A 20,215-nucleotide genomic window follows, 5' to 3' on the forward strand; every position below is an offset into this window, starting at 1 on the left:
GTTTGGTCTTCTTACCTGTTTTCATTTTAGCGCATTGTCAGCTTGAGGTCAAATCTTAATGGCTTATTTGCTCTGCATATCAGCAAGTGAGGTAGTTTGATACTACATTCATGCATAAATTTGTGAACATTGAATGAATAAGATATTATTAAGCTTAACACTCAGAATTCAAGGGCTTGAGAAACTTCGCATATTGCTAAGCTGAGAACGTGTTGTTCTAAAGTGATAAAAGCAGGTGTTTCTTCTTGGTTGCCAAGTCTGTTCCCATGTGAGAGGCTAGATAAGTAGTTCAAAGTACATCTAAGAAGAAAATTTGCCAGGGCTTAATTACTTTTCATCACAGTGCCAAATGAAGAAGAAGAAGAAGAAAAAAAACACCTTGGAACTACATTGTAGTCTATTTCATTCTCCTAATTTAAAGCCCTGAGGTGGAATTCTTAACTTCACAATAAACTGCACTCTTTCAGTGGTAAAGCAGAACAAATTTGTAAGCAATGACTTGTGCTCCATCTACATTTGGCATTTAGGTAAAAGCATTTTTTTTGTTCAAAAATACAAGCAGTTTTTACAAGGTCTGCAGCTGTGTTGTTTCAATAGGATGTAGTTTTATCATTAATCAATGCTTTTCCCTGGTGACTTCTGCTAAGGTTATGGCCATTTAATCCATCTTTATTGATAAGAGTGATCTTATTAAGCCTGCCTATTACATCTTGGTGTTCTGTGAGTTAGACCATAGTATCAGCAAACCTTGCTCTCCTGCTCTGGCCTGTAGTGCTTGTTTGCGTGCTGGGTGATTGAGTGCATCAGGCTGTGTTCGGTCAATCCTACTTAAGTCAAGCCTCTCATCACAACGCCTCCGTCAGCTTGTCTTCTGCAAGGAGACTTTATCAGTAAGTCAGCAGGAGAAGGGATTAAGACCACAGCCATTTACCCACATGCCCTGTGCAATATGCAATGAAATGTCAGTGTCACAACCCCTCGGTTCTACATTATTATTTTATTGGTAAGGAGGCATTTTGCTGAGAGATCTCTCTGTCCTTTATTTAAGGAGAATGTAATGAAACCAGAATTCTTGTACAAGACCAAACCAGGGAGTCCTCTGTTTTGATATTTGCCTATGTTGTCAGTATTTTGGAGGAAGATGCAAGAACAAAAAGTAAGATTAAAAAAAATCTGCCATTTTTCTCATCGTAGTAGTTGCTTTATAGGTGAAACTATATGGAAGTTGAGATTCTTTACTTCTTTTATATAGATAGGGACAGTTGATTTGCCCCTCCCATATATTTTATCTTTAAGCAGTCATCCAATTCCCTCTTAAATACGCTAAATTCTTAGTCTGCCCCCATATGAAAGTATTTTCACAAGAAATAGCTTGCATCTCCTGTATTTTGAATGTTTTCATTTTTCTGTATCTTTTTTGATACAATAAAATATGTAATAGAAAGTTCAAAGTTGGAGTGCATAGAATGGGATAATTGATTTTTAGAAGGTTATTATAAATTTTCTGTTATTTTCAGTTCACTTCTATGTACAGGCTAATATTACCACTTTGGCCTCTCTATAAAGCAGCACTTTCACCAAGCATCACTGCAAGCGTGTACTGTTTCCCTGTCTAATTGATTATAGTTAACTTAAAACCCAGTGATGTGTGTGAGTGGCTGAGGTTATTTATTCCAAGACATATTACTGAGATGCATTCATCAACTGTGAATTTCATCTGCTCCTTTGCTGCATATTCATTTAGTTTTATTTGATACCACTGGTGGCTGTAACTAATAAAATCTTAAATAATTCTGGTTTGGGCAGATTTTATTCTCTCCTTGAGTAGGCTCGTCTCTTGTGAGAGATCTTAACTTGCAAACAGAATTCCATGTTGAATATAGGTCAACAATGTCATGCTGTAAAAGGACAATCGGGGAACTATAAATAGGGATATTGCCTTTGAGGCACAAGAAGTAACTAATCTTCAGTTCTGCTCAGAAACGGTGAGACCTCTTTCCAGTACTGGGCATAACATCTTAAGAAAGATGTTGACCAGCTGGAGAGTCCAAAGTCAAACAAGAATCATCAAATGCTTTGAATCTATGACAAGCAAGTGTGTGTGTGTGTGTGTGTGTTAGTAATTTTCAGATAGGTAAACGGATTTTGCAGAGTGGAAAGGAATAATCTGTTCTTTGTGTCCATTGTGGAGATAAGAAGTCACTGTGACCTGTGACTGCGCTATTCATGTTGGACATTATTTCTGGAAAATAATATTTCTGAAGGCGAGGATAGTAATCAGTGTGCTTTCTATGTATCAAGCAATATTTGAACGTGTCCAGATCTTCCACTGGAGAGCAGAATTTGGTCACCTGAAAATCTTTGTCTGTTTGTAAATGCATTTCAGGACATTAGATAGCAATCTAAGTAATGTTTCTAGACAGGTGCAGGAACCTCATCTGATTTCTAGCAAGTGCTCTTAGTATTTTCACTGTCACAGGTTCAGGAGGGAAGAACAAGGCAGGCCCAGGAGAGGCATGCATGTACCTAAGCATAAGCTGCTATATGTTGTTAAAAGGGTGCCAATGGCAAAAGAAGGAGCACATGCAGGATGATAGTTCTGGGTCATCATAATCTGATGGTATCACCATTTAAAGTGATGTGCCTTGTCACAAGGCAGAGGTAGAGAAAAGATGAAAGAGCATCTCAGCTACAGCTGGTAGGATTTCCTATGTTCCAATTTTGAATATGCCCGAAGCAATACTTTAGGAAATCTCTCTTGTGTCAAATGAGAAAAAGGGAAAGAGAGGTAGGAATTTTTTGCTGCCATCCCTCTGTCTCACTTTATTTCTCATCAGACATTTGGTCTTTGAACTAGTTCAAATTTGGTTAAAAGTAGAAAGCTTCAATGCAGGCTTTTGGTTCAGACAGATCATCATTTTACATTAAAAATCCATCTTATAAAAAAACTTTGAACCAGTTCCTACTCCAGTGCCATCAGGGGAGGAAATAGGAATGCACTGTATTTGGAAGCAGTCTCCAGTAGTTGCAGTGCTGCAAAAACATCTCTAACCGAGTTGTACTTCAGGCCTACGTTCCCCTTGGGCTGCTTGCTTGTAGTGGTGTCAGGGTAATAGCACTACATCAGTACAAAAAACACTCCATATGCATATGAGCATCACAAAATGCTGGGGGTAGATTGGCTGAATTATATATGTTGCTCTTCTGGGAATGCAAAATAAGTTTTGCTGAAAGTTACATGTAGCTGTAGTTGCATACTATGCCTTTAGGAAATAAAAGCCTTAAGGGAGGACACAGCCGATTTAATAATTATTTTGTTTGTTGTTTCAGCTAAATTGCTCTGTCTTGTTATATGTATACATTAGCGCTCATCTTGCTGTTACCAGATGCTTAGTGGGATCTAAGGAAGTCTAGTGCAGACAACTGAAGTGAATTGCAAGCTTTAACATCAGGCTACATCTTGATCTGGCGCTGAAGGATGAATCCATCACGTTTCATTTAAAATAATACGCTGAACCTTGGTCAAAAATATTACCAATATAAATAAATGGCATGGTTGATGGATCACTCTGTTGCCAATAACTAATGAAAAAATCGTAGAATCATAGAATGGTTTGGGTTGGAAGGGACCTTAAAGATCATCTCCTTCCAACCCTCCTACCATGGGCAGGGACACCTTCCACTAGACCAGATTGCTCAAAGCCCCATCCAACCTGGCCTTGAACACTGACAGGGATGGGCATCCACAACTTCTCTAGGCAACCTGTTCTGGTGCTTCACCACCCTCATAGTGAAGAATTTCTTCCTTGTATCTTGTCTAAATCTACCCTCTTTCAGTTTAAAGCCATTACTCTTTGTCTTACCACTACATGCCCTTGTAAAATGTCCCTCCCCAGCTTTCTTGTAGGCACCCTTCAGGTACTGGAAGGCTCCTATAAGGTCTCCCCGGAGCCTTCTCTCCTCCAGGCTGAACAACCCCAACTCTCTCAACCTGTCTTCAATAGGAGAGGTGCTCCAGCCCTCTGATCATCTTTGTGGCCCTCTTCTGGACTCGCTCCAACAAGTCCATGTCCTTCGTATGCCGGGGGCCCCAGAGCTGAACACAGTACTCCAGGTGGAGTCTCACGAGAGCGGAATAGAGGGGGAGAATCACCTCCTTTGACCTGCTGGTCATGCTTCTTTTGATGCCGCCCAGGATATGGTTGGCTTTCTGGATTATAAGTGCACATTGCCAGGTCATGTTGAACTTCTCATCAGCCAACACCCTCAAGTCCTTCTCCTCAGGGCTGCTCTCAATCCATTCTCTGCCCAGCCTTTATTTGTGCTTGGGATTGCCCCGACCTATGTGCAGGACCTTGCACTTGGCCTTGTTGAACTTCATGAGGTTCACATGGGCCCGCCTCTCAAACCTATCAACGTCCCTCTGGATGGCGTCCCTTCCCTCCAGTGTGTCGGCTGCACCACACAGCTTGGTGTTGTCGGAAAACTTGCTGAGGGTGCACTCAATCCCACTGTCCATGTTGCCGACAAAGACGTTAAACAGTGCTGATCCCAATACCAACCCCTGAGGAATGCCAGTCGTCACTGGTCTCCACTTGGACATTGAGCTGTTGATTGCAACTCTTTGAGTGTGCCCATCCAGCCGATTCCTTATCCACTGAGTGGTCCATCCGACAAATCCATGTCTCTCCCATTTAGAGACAAGGATATCGTGCGGGACAGTGTCACATGCTTTGCACAAGTCCAGGTGGATGATTTCAGTTGCTCTTCCCTTATCCACCAACACTGTAACCCCATCGTAGGCGGCCACCAAATTTGTCAGGCATGATTGCCCTTAGTGAAGCCATATTGGCTGTCACCAATCACCTTATTTTCCATGTGCTGTACCATAGCTTCCAGAGGATCTGCTCCATGATCTGGCTGGGCACAAAGGTGAGACTGACTGGCCTGCAGTTTCCCGGGTCTTCCTTTTTACCCTTTTTAAAAATGGGGGTTATGTTTCCCCTTTTCCTGTCGGCAGGAACTTCACCAGACTGCCATGACTTCTCAAATATGATGGATAGTGGCTTCATGCGCCAGTTCCCTCAGGACCCGCAGGTGCATCTCATCAGGATCTATGGACTTGTGCACCTTCAGGTTCCTTAGGTGGTCTCGAACCTGATCTTAGAAGTACTGGTGGGGAAAATGACCGGCCTGGCTGAACAGGGAGTTTTTGCTGGGACTCAGGAAAAAAAGGAGAGTTTACCACTTGTGGAAGAAGGGGCAGGCAACTCGAGAAGAGTACAGGGATGTCGTTAGGTCATGCAGAGAGGAAATCAGAAAGGCAAAAGCCCAGCTAGAACGCAATCTGGCCACTGTCATAAGAGATAACAAAAAATTTTTTTACAAATATATTAATGACAAAAAGAGAGCCAAGGAGAATCTTCATCCTTTATTGGATGCGGAGGGGGGAACATTGCCACCAAGCATAAGGAAAAGGCCAAGGTACTTAATACCTTCTTTGCCTCAGTCTTTAATAGTCAGAGCAGTTATCCTCAGGGTATTCAGCCCCTGAGCTGGAAGACAAGGACGGAGAGCAGAATAAACCCCCCATAACCCAAGAGGAAGCAGTTAACGACCTGCTGTGCCACCTGGATGCTCACAAGTTTATGGGGCTGGATGGGATCCTCCTGAGAGTACTGAGGGAGCTGGCGGAGGAGCTTGCCAAGCTGCTCTCCATCATTTAACAGCAGTCCTGGTTAACAGGGGAGCTCCCGGACGACTGGAGGCTTGCCAATGTGACACCCATCTACAAGAAGGGCCAGAAGGAGGATCCGGGGAACTACAGGCCGGTCAGTCTGACCTTGGTGCCAGGGAAGATTATGGAGCGGTTCGTCTTGAGGGCGCTCACGAGCCATGTCCGGGACAACCAGGGGACCAGGCCCAGCCAGCACGGGTTCATGAAAGGCAGGTCCTGCTTGACCACCCTGATCTCTTTCTATGACCAGGTGACCTGCCTAGTGGATGAGGGAAAGGCTGTGGATGTGGTCTGCCTGGACTTCAGTAAAGCCTTTGACATTGTCTCCCACAGCATTCTTCTAGAGAAGCTGGCGGCTCACGGCTTAGACAGGTACACCCTTCGCTGGCTAAAAAACTGGCTGGACAGCCCAGAGAGTTGTGACAAATGGAGCTAAATCCAGTTGGCAGCTGGTCATGAGCAGTGTTCCCCAGGGCTCAGTTTTAGGGCTGGTCTTGTTCAATATCTTTACCAACGATCTGGATGAGGGGATCGAGTGCTCCCTCAGTAAGTCTGCAGATGACACCAAGTTGGGCGGGAGTGTTGATCTGCTGGAGGGTAGGAAGACTCTGCAGTGGGACCTGGGCAGGCTGGATCAATGGGCCGAGGCCAACTGTATGAGGTTCAACAAGGCCAAGTGCCGGGTCCTGCACTTCGGCCACAACAACCCCAGGCAACGCTACAGGCTTGGGGAAGAGTGGCTGGAAAGCTGCCCAGAGGAAAAGGACCTGGGGGTGCTGATTGACAGCTGGCTGAACATGAGCCGGCAGTGTGCCCAGGTGGCCAAGAAGGCCAATGGCATCCTGGCCTGTATCAGAAACAGTGTGGCCAGCAGGAGCAGGGAGGTGATCGTGCCCCTGTACTCGGCACTGGTGGGGCCACACCTTGAATACTGTGTTCAGTTTTGGGCCCCTCACTACAAGGACATGGAGGTGTTGGAGCGTGTCCAGAGAAGGGCAAGGAAGCTGGTGAAGGGTCTGGAGCACAAGTCTTATGAGGAGCGGCTGAGGGAACTGGGACTGTTTAGTCTGGAGGAGGCTGAGGGGTAACCTTGTCTCTCTCTACAACTACCTGAAAGGAGGTTGTAGCGAGGTGAGTGTTGGTCTCTTCTCCCAAGGAACTAGCGATAGGACAAGAGGAAGTGGCCTCAAGTTGCGCCAAGGGAGGTTTAGATTGGACATTAGGAGAAATTTCTTTTCTGAAAGAGTGGTCAGGCCTTGGAACAGGCTGCCCAGGGAAGTGGCTGAGTCGCCATCCCTGGAAGTATTCAGAAGACATGTAGATGTGGCGCTTAGGGACATGGTGTAGTGGTCATGGTGGTGTTGGGTTGATGGTTGGACTGGATGATCTTAGAGGTCTTTTCCAACCTTAATGATTCTATGATTCTCCTACAGTGGGTGGTTCTTCGTTCTCCCAGTCCCTGCCTTTGCCTTCTGCAACTTGAGCACTTGCGGGTGAAGACTGAGGCAAAAAAGTCATTGAGTACCTCAGCCTTCTCCATATCCCGGGTAACCAGGTCTCCTGTTTCCTTCCAGAGAGAGCTCACATTTTCCCTAGTCTTCCTTTTATCACCAATGTACCTGTAGAAGCTTTTCTTGTTGCCCTTGACATCCCTGGCCAGATTTAATTCTATCAGGGCTTTACCTTTCCTAATGCAATCTCTGGCTGCTTGGACAATTTTTCTGTATTCCTCCCAGGCTACCTGTCCTTGCTTCCACACTCTGTAGGCTTCTTTTTTGTGTTTGAGTGTGTCCAGGAGCTCCTTGTTCATCCATGCAGGCCTCCTGGCATTTTTGCCTGACTTCCTCTTTGTTGGGATGCATCGCTCCTGAGCTTGGAGGAGGTGATCCTTGAATATTAACCAGCTTTCTTGGGCTCCTCTTTCCTCCAGGATTTTATCTCATGGTGCTCTACCAAGCAGATCCCTGAAGAGGCCAAAGTCTGCTCTCCTGAAGTCCAGGGTAGTGAGCTTGCTGTGCGCCCTCCTCGGTGCCCTAAGGATCTTGAACTCCACCATTTCATGGTCACTGCAGCCAAGGCTGCCCTTGAGCTTCACATTCCCCACCAGCCCCTCCTTGTTGGTGAGAACAAGGTCCAGCATAGCACCTCTCCTCATTGGCTCCTCTATCACTCAGAGAAGGAAGTTATCATCAATGCATTCCAGGAACCTCCCAGATTGCTTATGCCCTGCTGTGTTGTCCCTCCAACAGGTATCAGGGTGGTTGAAGCCCCCCATGAAGACCAGGGCTTGTGAATGTGAGGCTGCTCCTATCTGTCTATAGAGGGCCTCATCTGCTCGGTCTTCCTGGTCAGGTGGCCTGTAGCAGACCCCCACTATAATGTCACCTGTCCCTGCCCTCCCTTTAATCCTGACCTATAAGCTCTCGGTTGGCTCCTCATCCATCCCCAGGTGGAGCCTCCATGCACTCCAGCTGGTCATTGACATAGAGGGCAACACCCCCTCCTCATCTCCCCTCCCTGTCCTTCCTGAAGAGCCTGTATCCTTCCATTCCAACACTCCAGTCATAGGAGCCATCTCACCTTAGTATTTTTCCTTAGTTTGGCAAAGTTCTCTTTCTTGATTAAAGCTGGCAACTGTAGAGATAAAAGAACATCTGAAATATTGTACCTGATAGATGTTCTGATGAAATGTGTTCCCCAAAGGCTTGAATCCTGTCCTCTTCTGCAAGAACTGTAACTCCTTAGAAGGGTTGACTGATTTTAGGAGAGATTGTAAGATGCCTGCTCCTAGTACGCTGATGATTGAACAGACCTGGTAACAATATCTGAGTCATCCCTGTTTACAGCTCAGCATTTTAAGGAAATTTGAGTTTGGTGCCCATTTGCCTTAAACCATTATCAACAAAAATAACACAGGAGCTGCTTAAGAAGCAGCGTAGACGTCTGTGTCATGGAGGAGGAGTTGACAGCCCAATGTAGTAACCAGATATCATAGAATCATGGAATAGTTTGGGTTGGAAGGGACCTTTAAAGGTCATCTAGTCCAACCCCCCTGCCATGGGCAGGGACATCTTCAACTAGATCAGGTTGCTCAGAGCCCCGTCCAACCTGACTTTGAATGTTTCCAGGGATGGGGCATCTACCACCTCTCTCGGCAAGCTGTTATCAGTGTTTTCACCAAACACTGTTATCTTTCTCTAGGGCAGGTCACCCTCCCTGTGAATCAAATCCCTACAGCTACAGCAGCTGGGTTGGTTTTGTACTATCTGTGGAGGTCTAAGATTGAAAGGTACAATGTGTCGCTCTTTGGGAACATTTCCTCTAGCCTGAAAATTACAGTCTGCACCATTAAAAAAGAAGTATCAGAATGGTAATCTTTCATTGCCTCAGACCCCTTACTCCTTAAGGATGGGAAGACTATTTGCATATGCATTGATTAAATGGAATGCATTTGTTGTTTCAGATGCATTCATAGTGAATTGTTACAATTTAATCTAGGCTGTGCAGGGTCCTGGGGGGAAGCAACCAAGTGCAATATATATGTGCATCATTAAAAATAATTTAAGTGTGATGACAGCTGGAAAATAACCGTACAAGTGATTTCAGGGTGTTCCATATTTATTCCTTGGTAATGATAAATCGTCGTTGGTTTTCTCAGTTTACAAGTCAAAAGGTGGGTTTTTAACATGTCAGCCTTCAGTCGGGGTTCTGTAAGTCAAGTAAACTGAGCAGACACTTGCCTAACATTTAGTCCTTGTTACCACAAATTCAAGCTTCTCACATTCATTCATTCATTTAATCCCCAAAAGTCCCCTTGAGGTAGGTAAATATTATCTCCATATTACTGATGGAGAACTGAGGTGTAGGGCAGGCTGAAAGTGACTTTACAGGCTGTAGCTTTAAAGAAGGGACTTTGAGACAATCTACAAGTCTCAATCTGAGAAGTTAGCTGAGTATTTTTGGTGTTACTCTACGTGAGTAATGCATTGATACTTCGTTGATAAAATATCTCTGACTGAATTGATCATGTCTTCTGGGATCAAGCATTTCTGTATCCTTAGTAACATAGGGAGTTAACATGTATAATGACAAAGTGCCATTTTTCTATTAAAACAGAATTCTAAGTAGAATTTTGTTAAAACACCGTCCTGTTATGACATTTGGGGAATATAAAAGGGGTTAATGGCTGAAAAGATTATAGGTTTATTGATCACATATAATCCCTGAATGATTTTTGAACTGTATGTAGGGATCACTTAATCTGCTGCTGGAAAACAACCACATGAGCTGGAAAGCAGCAGCTGTCGGACAGCTCAGAGCACTGTTCCATGACAGGTGAGCGGGGAAAGTAAGAGAGGTCTCTTTCCCATGCCAAATACTGTTGTGGCTAAAATCTAATTACCTACTGAAGTGCAGTGGCAACTTAAAGAAGAAAGGCCACCTTGGAAAAGAAAAACTAGAAGTTATATTATTAAGGAAAGAGATGTAAAAACGAAATTACCACTTTCTTGCTTTGTTTAATATGTATGTTTGCCTGGTCCTCAGCATTATTAAGCCCTCAGTAGGGCTATCAAAAATCTATATATAAAATATAGCTGCTAAACTCTTCATCAGTTTCTGTACTCTCATGTACACTGACCCTTTCATTCTTTCCTTCTGATATAAGACAAAGTCAAGGTATGAACCAGATAAAGCCAAATGGAAATATATGTCCTATGCAGTAGGATTATCCCAGGATTTTTACATAAATTGGCCGATAGGACAGCTCTGCAGTAATGTTTTTTGCAGGAAAACTGGACTGTTTTCCTGCTAAAAGAGTGGTTAAGCCTTGTCCAGCAAGACCAAGACTTTGCAGTCATTTGGAGGTGGGTAAATAAGGGGCTTGAAGACCAAGGTCAAGGCTGCATCTTGATCCTCTCAAAGGCTAAACTCTAGGACCAGAATATGATACCAATAATATGTTCAGAAAAATAATTCACAAGAATTGGCTGTGCTAAATATATTGTTTTGGTCATTCTCTGAATGCCACCGCTAGTTTGGTTAATTATAGGGAAAGACAGTGATAAAAACTTGGTAAACCCATCAGATTCTTCAGTAAATGCAATTGTTATTCTGAAATACAGCAGGTCTTGCCATGGACAAGACCCTTTAGGCTACAAAAACAGAATAAACAAATGGTGTATATCCCAGTGGTCTTGCAGATAGCGCAGCTGTGATGTTCTCCTACTAAATAATCATTGGGGAAAAATCATAAAGCATTGATTTATCTGTAAGCAAGAGTACTACCCGAAATTTTATTTATCTCAGGAATGCTTTAGTCGCTCCTGATTCAATCAAATGCTAGAAAACACGCTTTTGCTCTCCTGAGAAGCTAACTTATTGTATTAGATGTTTCCCAAAATATCAAGAGAATTACATATGTATGTGTCTCCAGGAAAGCCTTTGAAGGAAAGATACTAATGTTCTTGATCTTAAAGAATATCCTCATATTGTCACAAGGTATTAGTGATACTGCCATTTTTTTTTCCCCGCTATGGCGTTTTGTGGGCATTGCTCATCTCCAGCCACTCATCAGCATCTGTCAGGGCACTTTAACTTACATTTGCCACCTTGAAATGCTCTAATCATTGCAGCGGATCCCTGTGGCAGAAGCCTGACAGTGGTCACTCTTTCAGGTTAGGATGGGGCTTGCTGTGGGGCTGGCACGTGGGACGTGGGGCAGTGAAGCGATTGTTGCAGTGGGCCTTCGCTAATCCCTCTGGTCAGTGGGAATGCTCTAGCTGGTTATGCTGGATTTTGGGCAATTTTGTGAAGCTCCCTTCCTGTACCAGCACGTGGGATTGTGCCTTGACCATAATGGTAATTAATACACAATTGTTGGGCTTCATTGGATTTCCTTCAGGCTGCCATGGAGTCCACTGGTATTGATATTTCTTAATAAATGAACTGAATTTAATTTGTAGCTTAAGAAATTCAGAGCCTGTGTATTAGAACAACTTTTTTTCCATGTCTTCTCTCCTTTAGAAAGGTAGTGTTCAGGAGTGTGAGAAAAGTAACAACGGAAATTACTTCAAGGTGTAAATCTTAATTTCTGAAATTTTCAGTTAAAGCTTGCTTGCTGCTTAGGAACAAATGCATTTTCTATTAGCAGTGGGAAATACTCTCACCACGTTGTAGAGCAGAACATGGATGTGAAACAACTACTAAGTCAAATCTCTTCAAACAATCTCACTGTTGAAACACGGTTGAAATGGTTATTTGCTATGTAATATATTCGTTTAAATTGGACTCAGTTACCATATCCTGAGATCAAGCGCGTTGTCTCACTGAAACAGGGGCTGTTAAGGCTAAAGACTGTGTTTGTGTAGCTGGTATGTAACTCACTGTGGATGCAGCTGAAACACAGGAAACAATAATAGTAAGGGCTTCCTGGATTTGAATTTTTCTTTTTGACAATCTTTCAGTAGTAACATAGCAGGATTTAATAATTGTCAATTACAGGTCTTAATTAAATGCCAGTAAGCACTTATTGCTTTGATAGTGGAATGGAAATAGCTACCTGATGATTTAAGGGCTTTTTATAAGAGTAGCTGCTCCTGAACAAACATAAAACTTTTCTTATTTGTCTCTGAGATTAAGATTGGAAAAGACCATAAGAAATGCATGACAGACATTTTATTTTTGAGGATCTGCTTTCGTTGTAGATCAGCTTAACTTTTTTGCAGTTAATAATGTTTGCAAAGTTGTATGTTCAACTGCAGGGATATTTTGTGTAGTTTGTGGATTGCATGTTCAAAATAGAAGTTTGTGCAAACAAAAAAAAATTAAAGTAGATCACTAATAATTTCTGTATGTAAATAATCCATTGAAGATACCATCAGTTTAATTGCATGTGCAGATTAAAAATCCTCATTTGAAAACAAGCCTCTTGAATATTCAGTTTATATTTATGTCAAAATCTGTTGAGACACACAGTAGTTTTATGATAATTAACAATGGGAAAACCATAGAAGTCTTGAAGTTTGATTTAGATAAGTACCAGAAATATGGATGTTTATCCATCCTACATGTCTCTCAAGTTTTCTTGCAAAATTTCTGGTTCTTCAGGCCCTGAGAGAAGCTAAATAGGTACTGTAATTCTGCATTTGGTTCCCACTAGACTGCACAAGAGCAGAGAAAAATGAGAAGAAAATTACTCTTTCATTTTTGAGTTTTCTCACAGAAGGGTAGTTTAAGTTGTTTTTTTTTTTTCTACTTTCCTCGTTATAGTGGTAGCTACGAAGCTGGAAGAGTTCTATGTGTTTGGCTTATTACTAAAGTAATTCAGATCTGGATCACATGAATCTTTTAGGTCTCTCTTTTGGTGCAAATTGCATGAATCTTCAGAGTTTTCTTATTCTAATCTGTGATAGTAAGTTTCCACTGCAAGCTTAATGATGGATGCCTTGGAGACCTGTGCTACTAATTATGCTCTGAATTTTTTCTCAGACCTTCTGGCTCTTTGTGGTAGGTTAGGACCTTGATCCCCAGCATCAAACATTACCAACTCAACTGTGATGGAATACGAAGCTGCTTACTGCATGACGTGAAAAGGCTGCGCTTAGCAGTGTTTGTGTGATGATGCTAAGCAAGTTTGGAGCTGGAACACCGCTGAATTTGGCAGTTTCTTTGTTAAGATATTTTAATCAATCCCACTGCGATGTTTTCTCAATGCTAGAATTCTGCCAAACATCTGGCTGGGAAGTTGCCCTCGGCAGCTGGAGCACGTGACCGTCAAGCTGAAGCACGAGCTGGGTGTTACGGCTGTGATGAACTTCCAGACCGAATGGGACATCGTTCAGAATTCCTGGGGCTGCAACCGCTACCCAGAACCCATGAGCCCCGAAATCCTCATGAAACTGTATAAAGAGGAAGGTCTTGCCTATGTCTGGATGCCAACCCCGGACATGAGCACCGAAGGTAATGCTCAGGCCACTCTTGCAGCTAAATTAATAGTAACAAACCCTTTGAGTTACAATCTGTCACTTTCATGACTGCGGTTTTTTCTGTGTAAATGTTGCATGAAAATACAGCTAATGCACAAGGTGTAATCTCTGTGTGTGTTGTCTCTAACAAATTATTCGTATTTTCTTGTAGACGGAGAGGCCATCTAAAGTACTTCATGTCTGGCAGTGTATGTGTATTTGAGTTTAAAGCCATATGACATTGATAACTGCTTGACTGTTTTTGTTTTCAGCTTGAATTCAGCCTGTATAATGAAAATATGCTGTGTAGGTGGGAGACTGCAAGCTTGCAGGACAGCTTGCCATCCTTGCTGGTTAAAAATGGAGAGACAATGCTGTATGTCTGTCTCTGCTATTCCCCTCTCGCAGCAAATCTTTTTTCTTTTACTATAGTATCCCAGTCTGATAAATCTCCATACAGTCATTTATATAATTATTTGTAATTAATTTAGAATGCCCATAGCACCTCATGTCGTAACAGAAATTATTATTTTTAATTCCTCCGTTGGAATGCTCAGTTCAAAACCTTGTTTCCAACTAGTAGGTTAGAAAGTGTGCTTGTTTTCGAGTGAGTAGCCTACCAGGAGAAGAGAGTGCTTTCAATAGAGTGAAATACTGCTGCCACAAATAGAGAACTGTCATGTCAGTAATAGGACTTCAGGAAAGACATGAAACCTTAAAACAGGGATTTGAAAGGACTTAATGTCAGTGCTCATCTGTGCCATGAGGAAGAGTTAGGCTCTGATGTTTGCAGCTTCAGTTCCTGGGGTTACAGGGAGAAAGATGTCTGGAGATATGGTATAGTCATCCCTTTGGGAGTGAGAAAGACTGTTCTGTGTTGTTTAACCGTATGCTCAGTACACAATTAAATCGTAACAGTATTAAGTTGTACAGGAAAATACTCTCCTGCTCTCTCTCCCTCACTTATTGTTGACATAATGGCCTTCATTACAGTGTTTTGGAAAGCAGCAGTACTGCTGTAAGAAAGTAAGAAAGTAGCTTCACAAACATCTGGTACTAAAAAACATAGCACTTTTGGCTTGCTAACTTTAACGCTATGTAAGACCTGCTGTTTGTTGTTATTTGCTGCCTTATCTCAGTCCCTGTGAAAATGAATATGCCACACATGTTCAGTGTTAATCAGAACGTATATTGGGGTATTTTACAGATTTATGTTGCCAGAAGAAACAAAGGTTAGAGTAGAAAGTCATTTGGGAAAAAAAAAAGAAAAAAACCAAAATATGTCAGGTTTGCCATTGTGATTCCAGTGCATCAGGCTGTACAGACATAATCTCAACCGTGAACCTAGCTTTCTCAAATGCAAACGAACATGCCTTGTTTTTAACCTTAGGAAGAATACAGATGTTGCCACAAGCTGTCTGTCTCTTGCACGGGCTACTGGAGAACGGACACACTGTCTACGTTCATTGCAACGCTGGCGTTGGCAGGTCCACCGCTGCTGTCAGTGGCTGGCTGAAGTACGTGATGGGGTGGAGCCTGCGGAAAGTGCAGTACTTTTTGGCTTCCAGAAGACCAGCTGTCTACATCGACGAGGAAGCTCTGATTCGTGCTGAAGATGATTTCTACAAGAAATTTGGGCATCTTCGTTCCTCATGCAAAGTACAGGAATAGAAAAGCAGAAGAGGAAAAAGAAGATGAAGAGGAATTCTTAGATTTGAACCCCAAGGACTTAGAAATCATGAGTCAGAGTCCTGCCTCTCCTCTTCAGATTATAAGCTTGTCATAGAAGTCATGAGAATTTTGCTAAAAAGTGCCTTTGAGTGTTTTTTAAGCTGATATGATTCATGTTTTCAAGCCTTTTTCTGCAAGTATGAGACCTAGAAACTCTGCAAAGGGAAACTAAGATTTTCTCTTAACTACTTGCCTACAGGAACTGAGGTTTCAGGGTAGACACTAGATAAGGTGTGATGTGAAATAGAGTTGGCAATATTTCAGTGACAAGAAAGCGAAGGCATTCTCAGAAAAACAGGTACAAAGCTTGACTGGATTAAGGTTCAGGTTAGGATGGAGCTGATCATCATCAAAGCTGCTCGGTTATTTTAGGTGGAGTGTACATTACTGAAGTGTTTTCTAGTAATTTTGTAGACAAGTGGTATTAATGAGAAAGACCAGAAGGAAACTGATTTTTCAACTCCGTTTCTTAAACAAAAAGCTGATGTCTAATGCAGTGAACTAAAATTTGCTCTCTTTGCCTATGTAGTTAATGTTAAATATTACGAGTTACAGCTATACTCTTTTATGACGTTGGGGTTATGCTGGGATGTGGCATGAAGAGAGGAAACAGATCCACTTACTGCAGTCTTACTCTGTTGCAGGGAAGGACTACTATTTATTACATTATCCTGGGCTGTGAGATCTCTAAGTCAAAGGCACACTTTGTTCTTCTGGTTTATGCAGTGCTGTACAGTGAGTTCCCTAGGTGCCAAGTCAATCTAAGCAGTAACCACTGGGTCAAAACAGGACCTATAGGAACTGCGTGGTAAGCCTCTGTGCATGATTGACGCCACAGCCTCTGTGTTGTTGACTTAGATGGGTTTCTTCACTATAGCAAAAGTCTCTTCTTCTTGCACAAGCAGTGTGTGGATGTTCACAGATGCTAGATTTAGCCAAGTGAGGTGAATACATTCCTCTATACGAGCAAAGAGCAACTCTGTGGAGGGTTTCTCAGGAGCTTAGCCTCAGTAGGCTCATGTTGGCTTTGTGGATGATCCCTAATGTTTTCCAGTGCTGCTCAGTCCCTTAGCTAAACGAAGCAGTGGCACCAACAGCTTCCAGCCCTGCTCATGTAAAACCAGTTTGCTGTAGGTTAAGTCCAAGAGAGAAGGGAGAGAAAGCATTTCCTAAGGAACAGAGAATTAAGGATGTATAAACATTAAGAAACCTAACTTCTATAGGTTTATTCTTCAGTGAAATCTCATTTTTTCCAGCCAACTTGACCCTCTAAAGACCCAGTCAGAGCAATTTAGCTGATGTATATTGATTATCTGAATACTTAATGGAGAAATTATTAGATATGAACTTTTTATGGAGAATGTCCGGAATAATATAATACATTTTATTTATCCTATACTTCAATCATCTTCAAAAGGAAAAATATTTATTTAAGTTATTCTATATGTGTGGGTTTGATCATGACTTTGTTTCTTATATTTTCCTTTGAAATAATACTTTGAAATGGATGAGAAAAGTTCTCCATTAAATAAAAACATAATGACAATTCCAGCAGTGCATTTTGTCATACATTTTTAACTCCCAATTTCGTGAATAGCAAAAAGGATCATGACTGATATTTCTATATAGAGAGATGGGACCACCACTTTAATGGTAACAGCCCATTTCTTGTCTGCTATGCTGTGTCAGTTTTGATGTTGAGGAGGAAATCTCAAAAAACAGCACAGCAAAGATGCGTGGGAGATATGCCACCTCTGATACCTTCAAAGACCAAGAAAAGGGGTTGTTTCCCCTAGCCTGATGCGGGGAGCAGAGGGATCGTGTCAGTGCTGCTGTCTGGCTGTTGGGCTCTCGTGCGAATGTGCAGAGCTACAGCTGAGTGCCCACGAGCACCCAGGAGTTACCTCATTTTGACTGAGTTTAAAGTAAAAATGGTGAGCTTTTGCTACCATGTGCCTCTCAAAGTCAAGCGCTGAGAGGAGGAGGGCGGCATAAGAAGTAGAGAGCAGAACTCGCTTAAGTTTTACATTTCAGTTGAGATATATTTGAAACCCCAAGCTTAAAATATGTCCTTGAAAGGACAGACAGTCCTTTCTTTTTTAGGGTTCTTGGGACTGAACAGTGCATAACATGACACAAACAAGTAAGTAAATGGCTAAGTAAGTATAGCTGTGCTTTATCGGCTATTTATAGTTCTGATTTTATTGGCAATGGAAGCAGGCTGGTGCTTCATTTGTAGGGCAGGAATTCAAATGATACAGAAGCCACACATTCAAGGAAGCCCTAGCAAGGGGTTGTTGATTCATTGTTTATTGTAATTTCAGTTTGCTTGGTTGCTGAACTGCTGTGGGACTATATCATATACAGATTGCATTAGCTGATGAACTACATGAAAACAACTTGCCAACATCATGTTAACAAAGAACGCAAAGAGATCCCATAGCTTGTAGTCCCTTTGTACCTATTTGTAGGATACTTTTTTCCCTCATTGCCACCTTCCTGCCTTCCTCATTGAAGGCCACCCTGTTGAGTAACATTCATTCAAAGCCCTGTCTGTTGAATGTAACTGGGCATTTAAATGCTAAAGAGATCATTGCAAGAGGCTACAGCCACAGAAAAAGCAATCAAATAAAAATATTCTATTTATCCAACTGTATAATTACATGATAAATCTGCATCTAGAGATTATCTATTAGAATTCCAATTTGTAATATGTTCTTATGCTGATTGGCTCATTAGCTGTTTCCACAGACTTGCCTCTTGATACATTTTGGATGAAGGAATGAAGACAGTCTGTTGTTCATATACTTGTATATTTCCTTGCTACTTCAGCCATAAAAGTGCTACAAAATTTAGAGAAGAACAACTCCTATAGAAAGTTAGAAACAGATAAACAGTTATTTTAAAGTGGGCCCAAGGAGCCAAACTAATACATATGCAATAACAGGAGCCACGTAGAAATATTTTGATAACTCATCACTGAAAAGCATCAGTTGGGGAAAATGGTTTTCTGCTGGTATGAGCATCAGTATTCTCTGCCCTGTTACAGCCAGGTTTTTACCTCTGTTAAATTAAAGAAGAAAGTAGAATTTGCTACATGGAATGAGACCATTTGTAACTGCAGGTACTTAGAGTATCTCGACGTCATTTTTAAGGCAAACAATAGTATATATTCTTTCCCAGGGCTATGTACATGAAGGAGCTAAGCAATCCTAGCTCTTATGAGTGTTTTTGTAACAAACAGTCCCTCGAGGGATGGGTCAGGCTTTGAGTGCTATAGTTTCCTGAATATTTTTCCTTTTGACATCAGAAAAACACTAATGAGAATCTTCTGCGTGACAGTTTTAGGTAGGCAATGCAGCCTGGTGAAAGGAGACTGGGCTGGCTGGCACGACTGTTGAATACCTTCCTTTCTCCCTTACTCCTTACTTGTTATTTCACACTTTGAACTTTAGTCCCTTTGGCACTTGTTTGCCCTAGTTGCTTCAGTTGGTCTTCCCTCTCTGTTTGTACAGCACCAAGCACAGTGAAGCTCTGGATGTGGCCGGGACTGCAGGTTTTATACCATGTTGTACTCCGGAGTAGTTGGAAAGTCTCACAACTGGCAACTGAGCTGTGTGTGCTGCACAAAAACATGTGCAAAACGGTGTCTCTGCTCTGGGGTGGAATTAAAATTTGAGACTGCCGGCCAAGCCCTCTTGGGCAAAGATAAAGGAAAAAGATAGGCTGTAGGTTGTGCAGGAGCAGGTAATAAAATCCCTATTTAGAACAAGAATGCAAAAAGTCAAACTTACTCCATTACCTACTATGATGTCCTTTTTGAGTTCTAATTTATAAAACCCACTGACTTTACTGGTCTGTAATTGAGAAAAAAAAAATTGATTTGAAATAGTCAAAGACATTTGTCATAACTGTATTACCCTGCTTCTTTTATTCTTCATCATGAAATTGCGGTGAGAGGTTTTAAACGAAAGATAGAATTTAAAAAAAAAAAAAAGATTATTTAAAAAAATACAGTGGGACTGTGCAACAGGAAATTATGAAGAAATATTTAGAAGTATAGCAACTACCACAAAAGCATATATTTGGCAATCAAGCCCTTCCTTCTTGAAGGATAATGACCATCAGGCTGCCCTTAGCTAAAATGGAATTAGATTAATGTAGCAGACGACAGGATATAGATGACTGTCTCCAACTCTAACTGTTTACATTCTTAGTGGTAAATCAACACCTCTGCAGTTACTGAGTTAAAAATATTCTGCTGGAAAAAATTGTGATTTATTTTCCACATCTTAAATATAGCTTAAAGGGAAAGGGGCTGCTCTGAGGGAGCAGACTTTGGAATGGTGGAAGTATAAAGGAATTAATCCTTTTTCTGTTGCTCGGCAACACAATGACCTCACCAACAGCAAGACCAAACCATATGACTTCATAATTGATCTTCTTCCTAAATTAACAGAGGAAAGCAGTTTTTTCAAGGGCAATGTCATTAACATATATTAGCATAATTGCATAGTTGTGATATAAGCAACCAAAATACATGCTGTTGGCCCTTCAGTTATGCTAACAGTGAATCTATAGGGTGTTCGCTCTTAATTAGACATATCTTCCTCTTGCTCCGCCCTTTCACCTCAGAATGCTTCATTCCAGTCTTGACTAGTTTATAAAGGATTTTGTGACTAAAAATTACCATATCTGTAAAGATAAGTAATGCGTATTTTATTAAATCTTTTTACATATCAAGGCTTGTCTGGGGATAAGGAAATAAGAACTGTTACACCCT

The 20,215-nt window shown here is 41.9% G+C and overlaps 1 protein-coding gene across 4 annotated transcripts in view; it reads left to right on the forward strand.

Moving 5' to 3' along the window:
- The window catches only part of EPM2A (EPM2A glucan phosphatase, laforin), a 46,891-nt gene extending 29,906 nt beyond the window's left edge, over window positions 1-16,985 (forward strand). For all 4 annotated transcript variants that reach the window (XM_075146231.1, XM_075146232.1, XM_075146234.1 and 1 more), the window contains 2 exons: window positions 13,455-13,696; window positions 15,092-16,985. In XM_075146231.1, the coding sequence (XP_075002332.1) occupies window positions 13,455-13,696; window positions 15,092-15,372 (523 nt within the window). In that variant the 3' untranslated portion in view covers window positions 15,373-16,985. The remainder of the gene's footprint in view (window positions 1-13,454; window positions 13,697-15,091) is intronic.
- Window positions 16,986-20,215: the final 3,230 nt, after the last annotated feature.

The sequence above is a fragment of the Calonectris borealis genome, chromosome 3 (genome assembly GCF_964195595.1).
Source record: "Calonectris borealis chromosome 3, bCalBor7.hap1.2, whole genome shotgun sequence".
Taxonomy (NCBI): domain Eukaryota; kingdom Metazoa; phylum Chordata; class Aves; order Procellariiformes; family Procellariidae; genus Calonectris; species Calonectris borealis.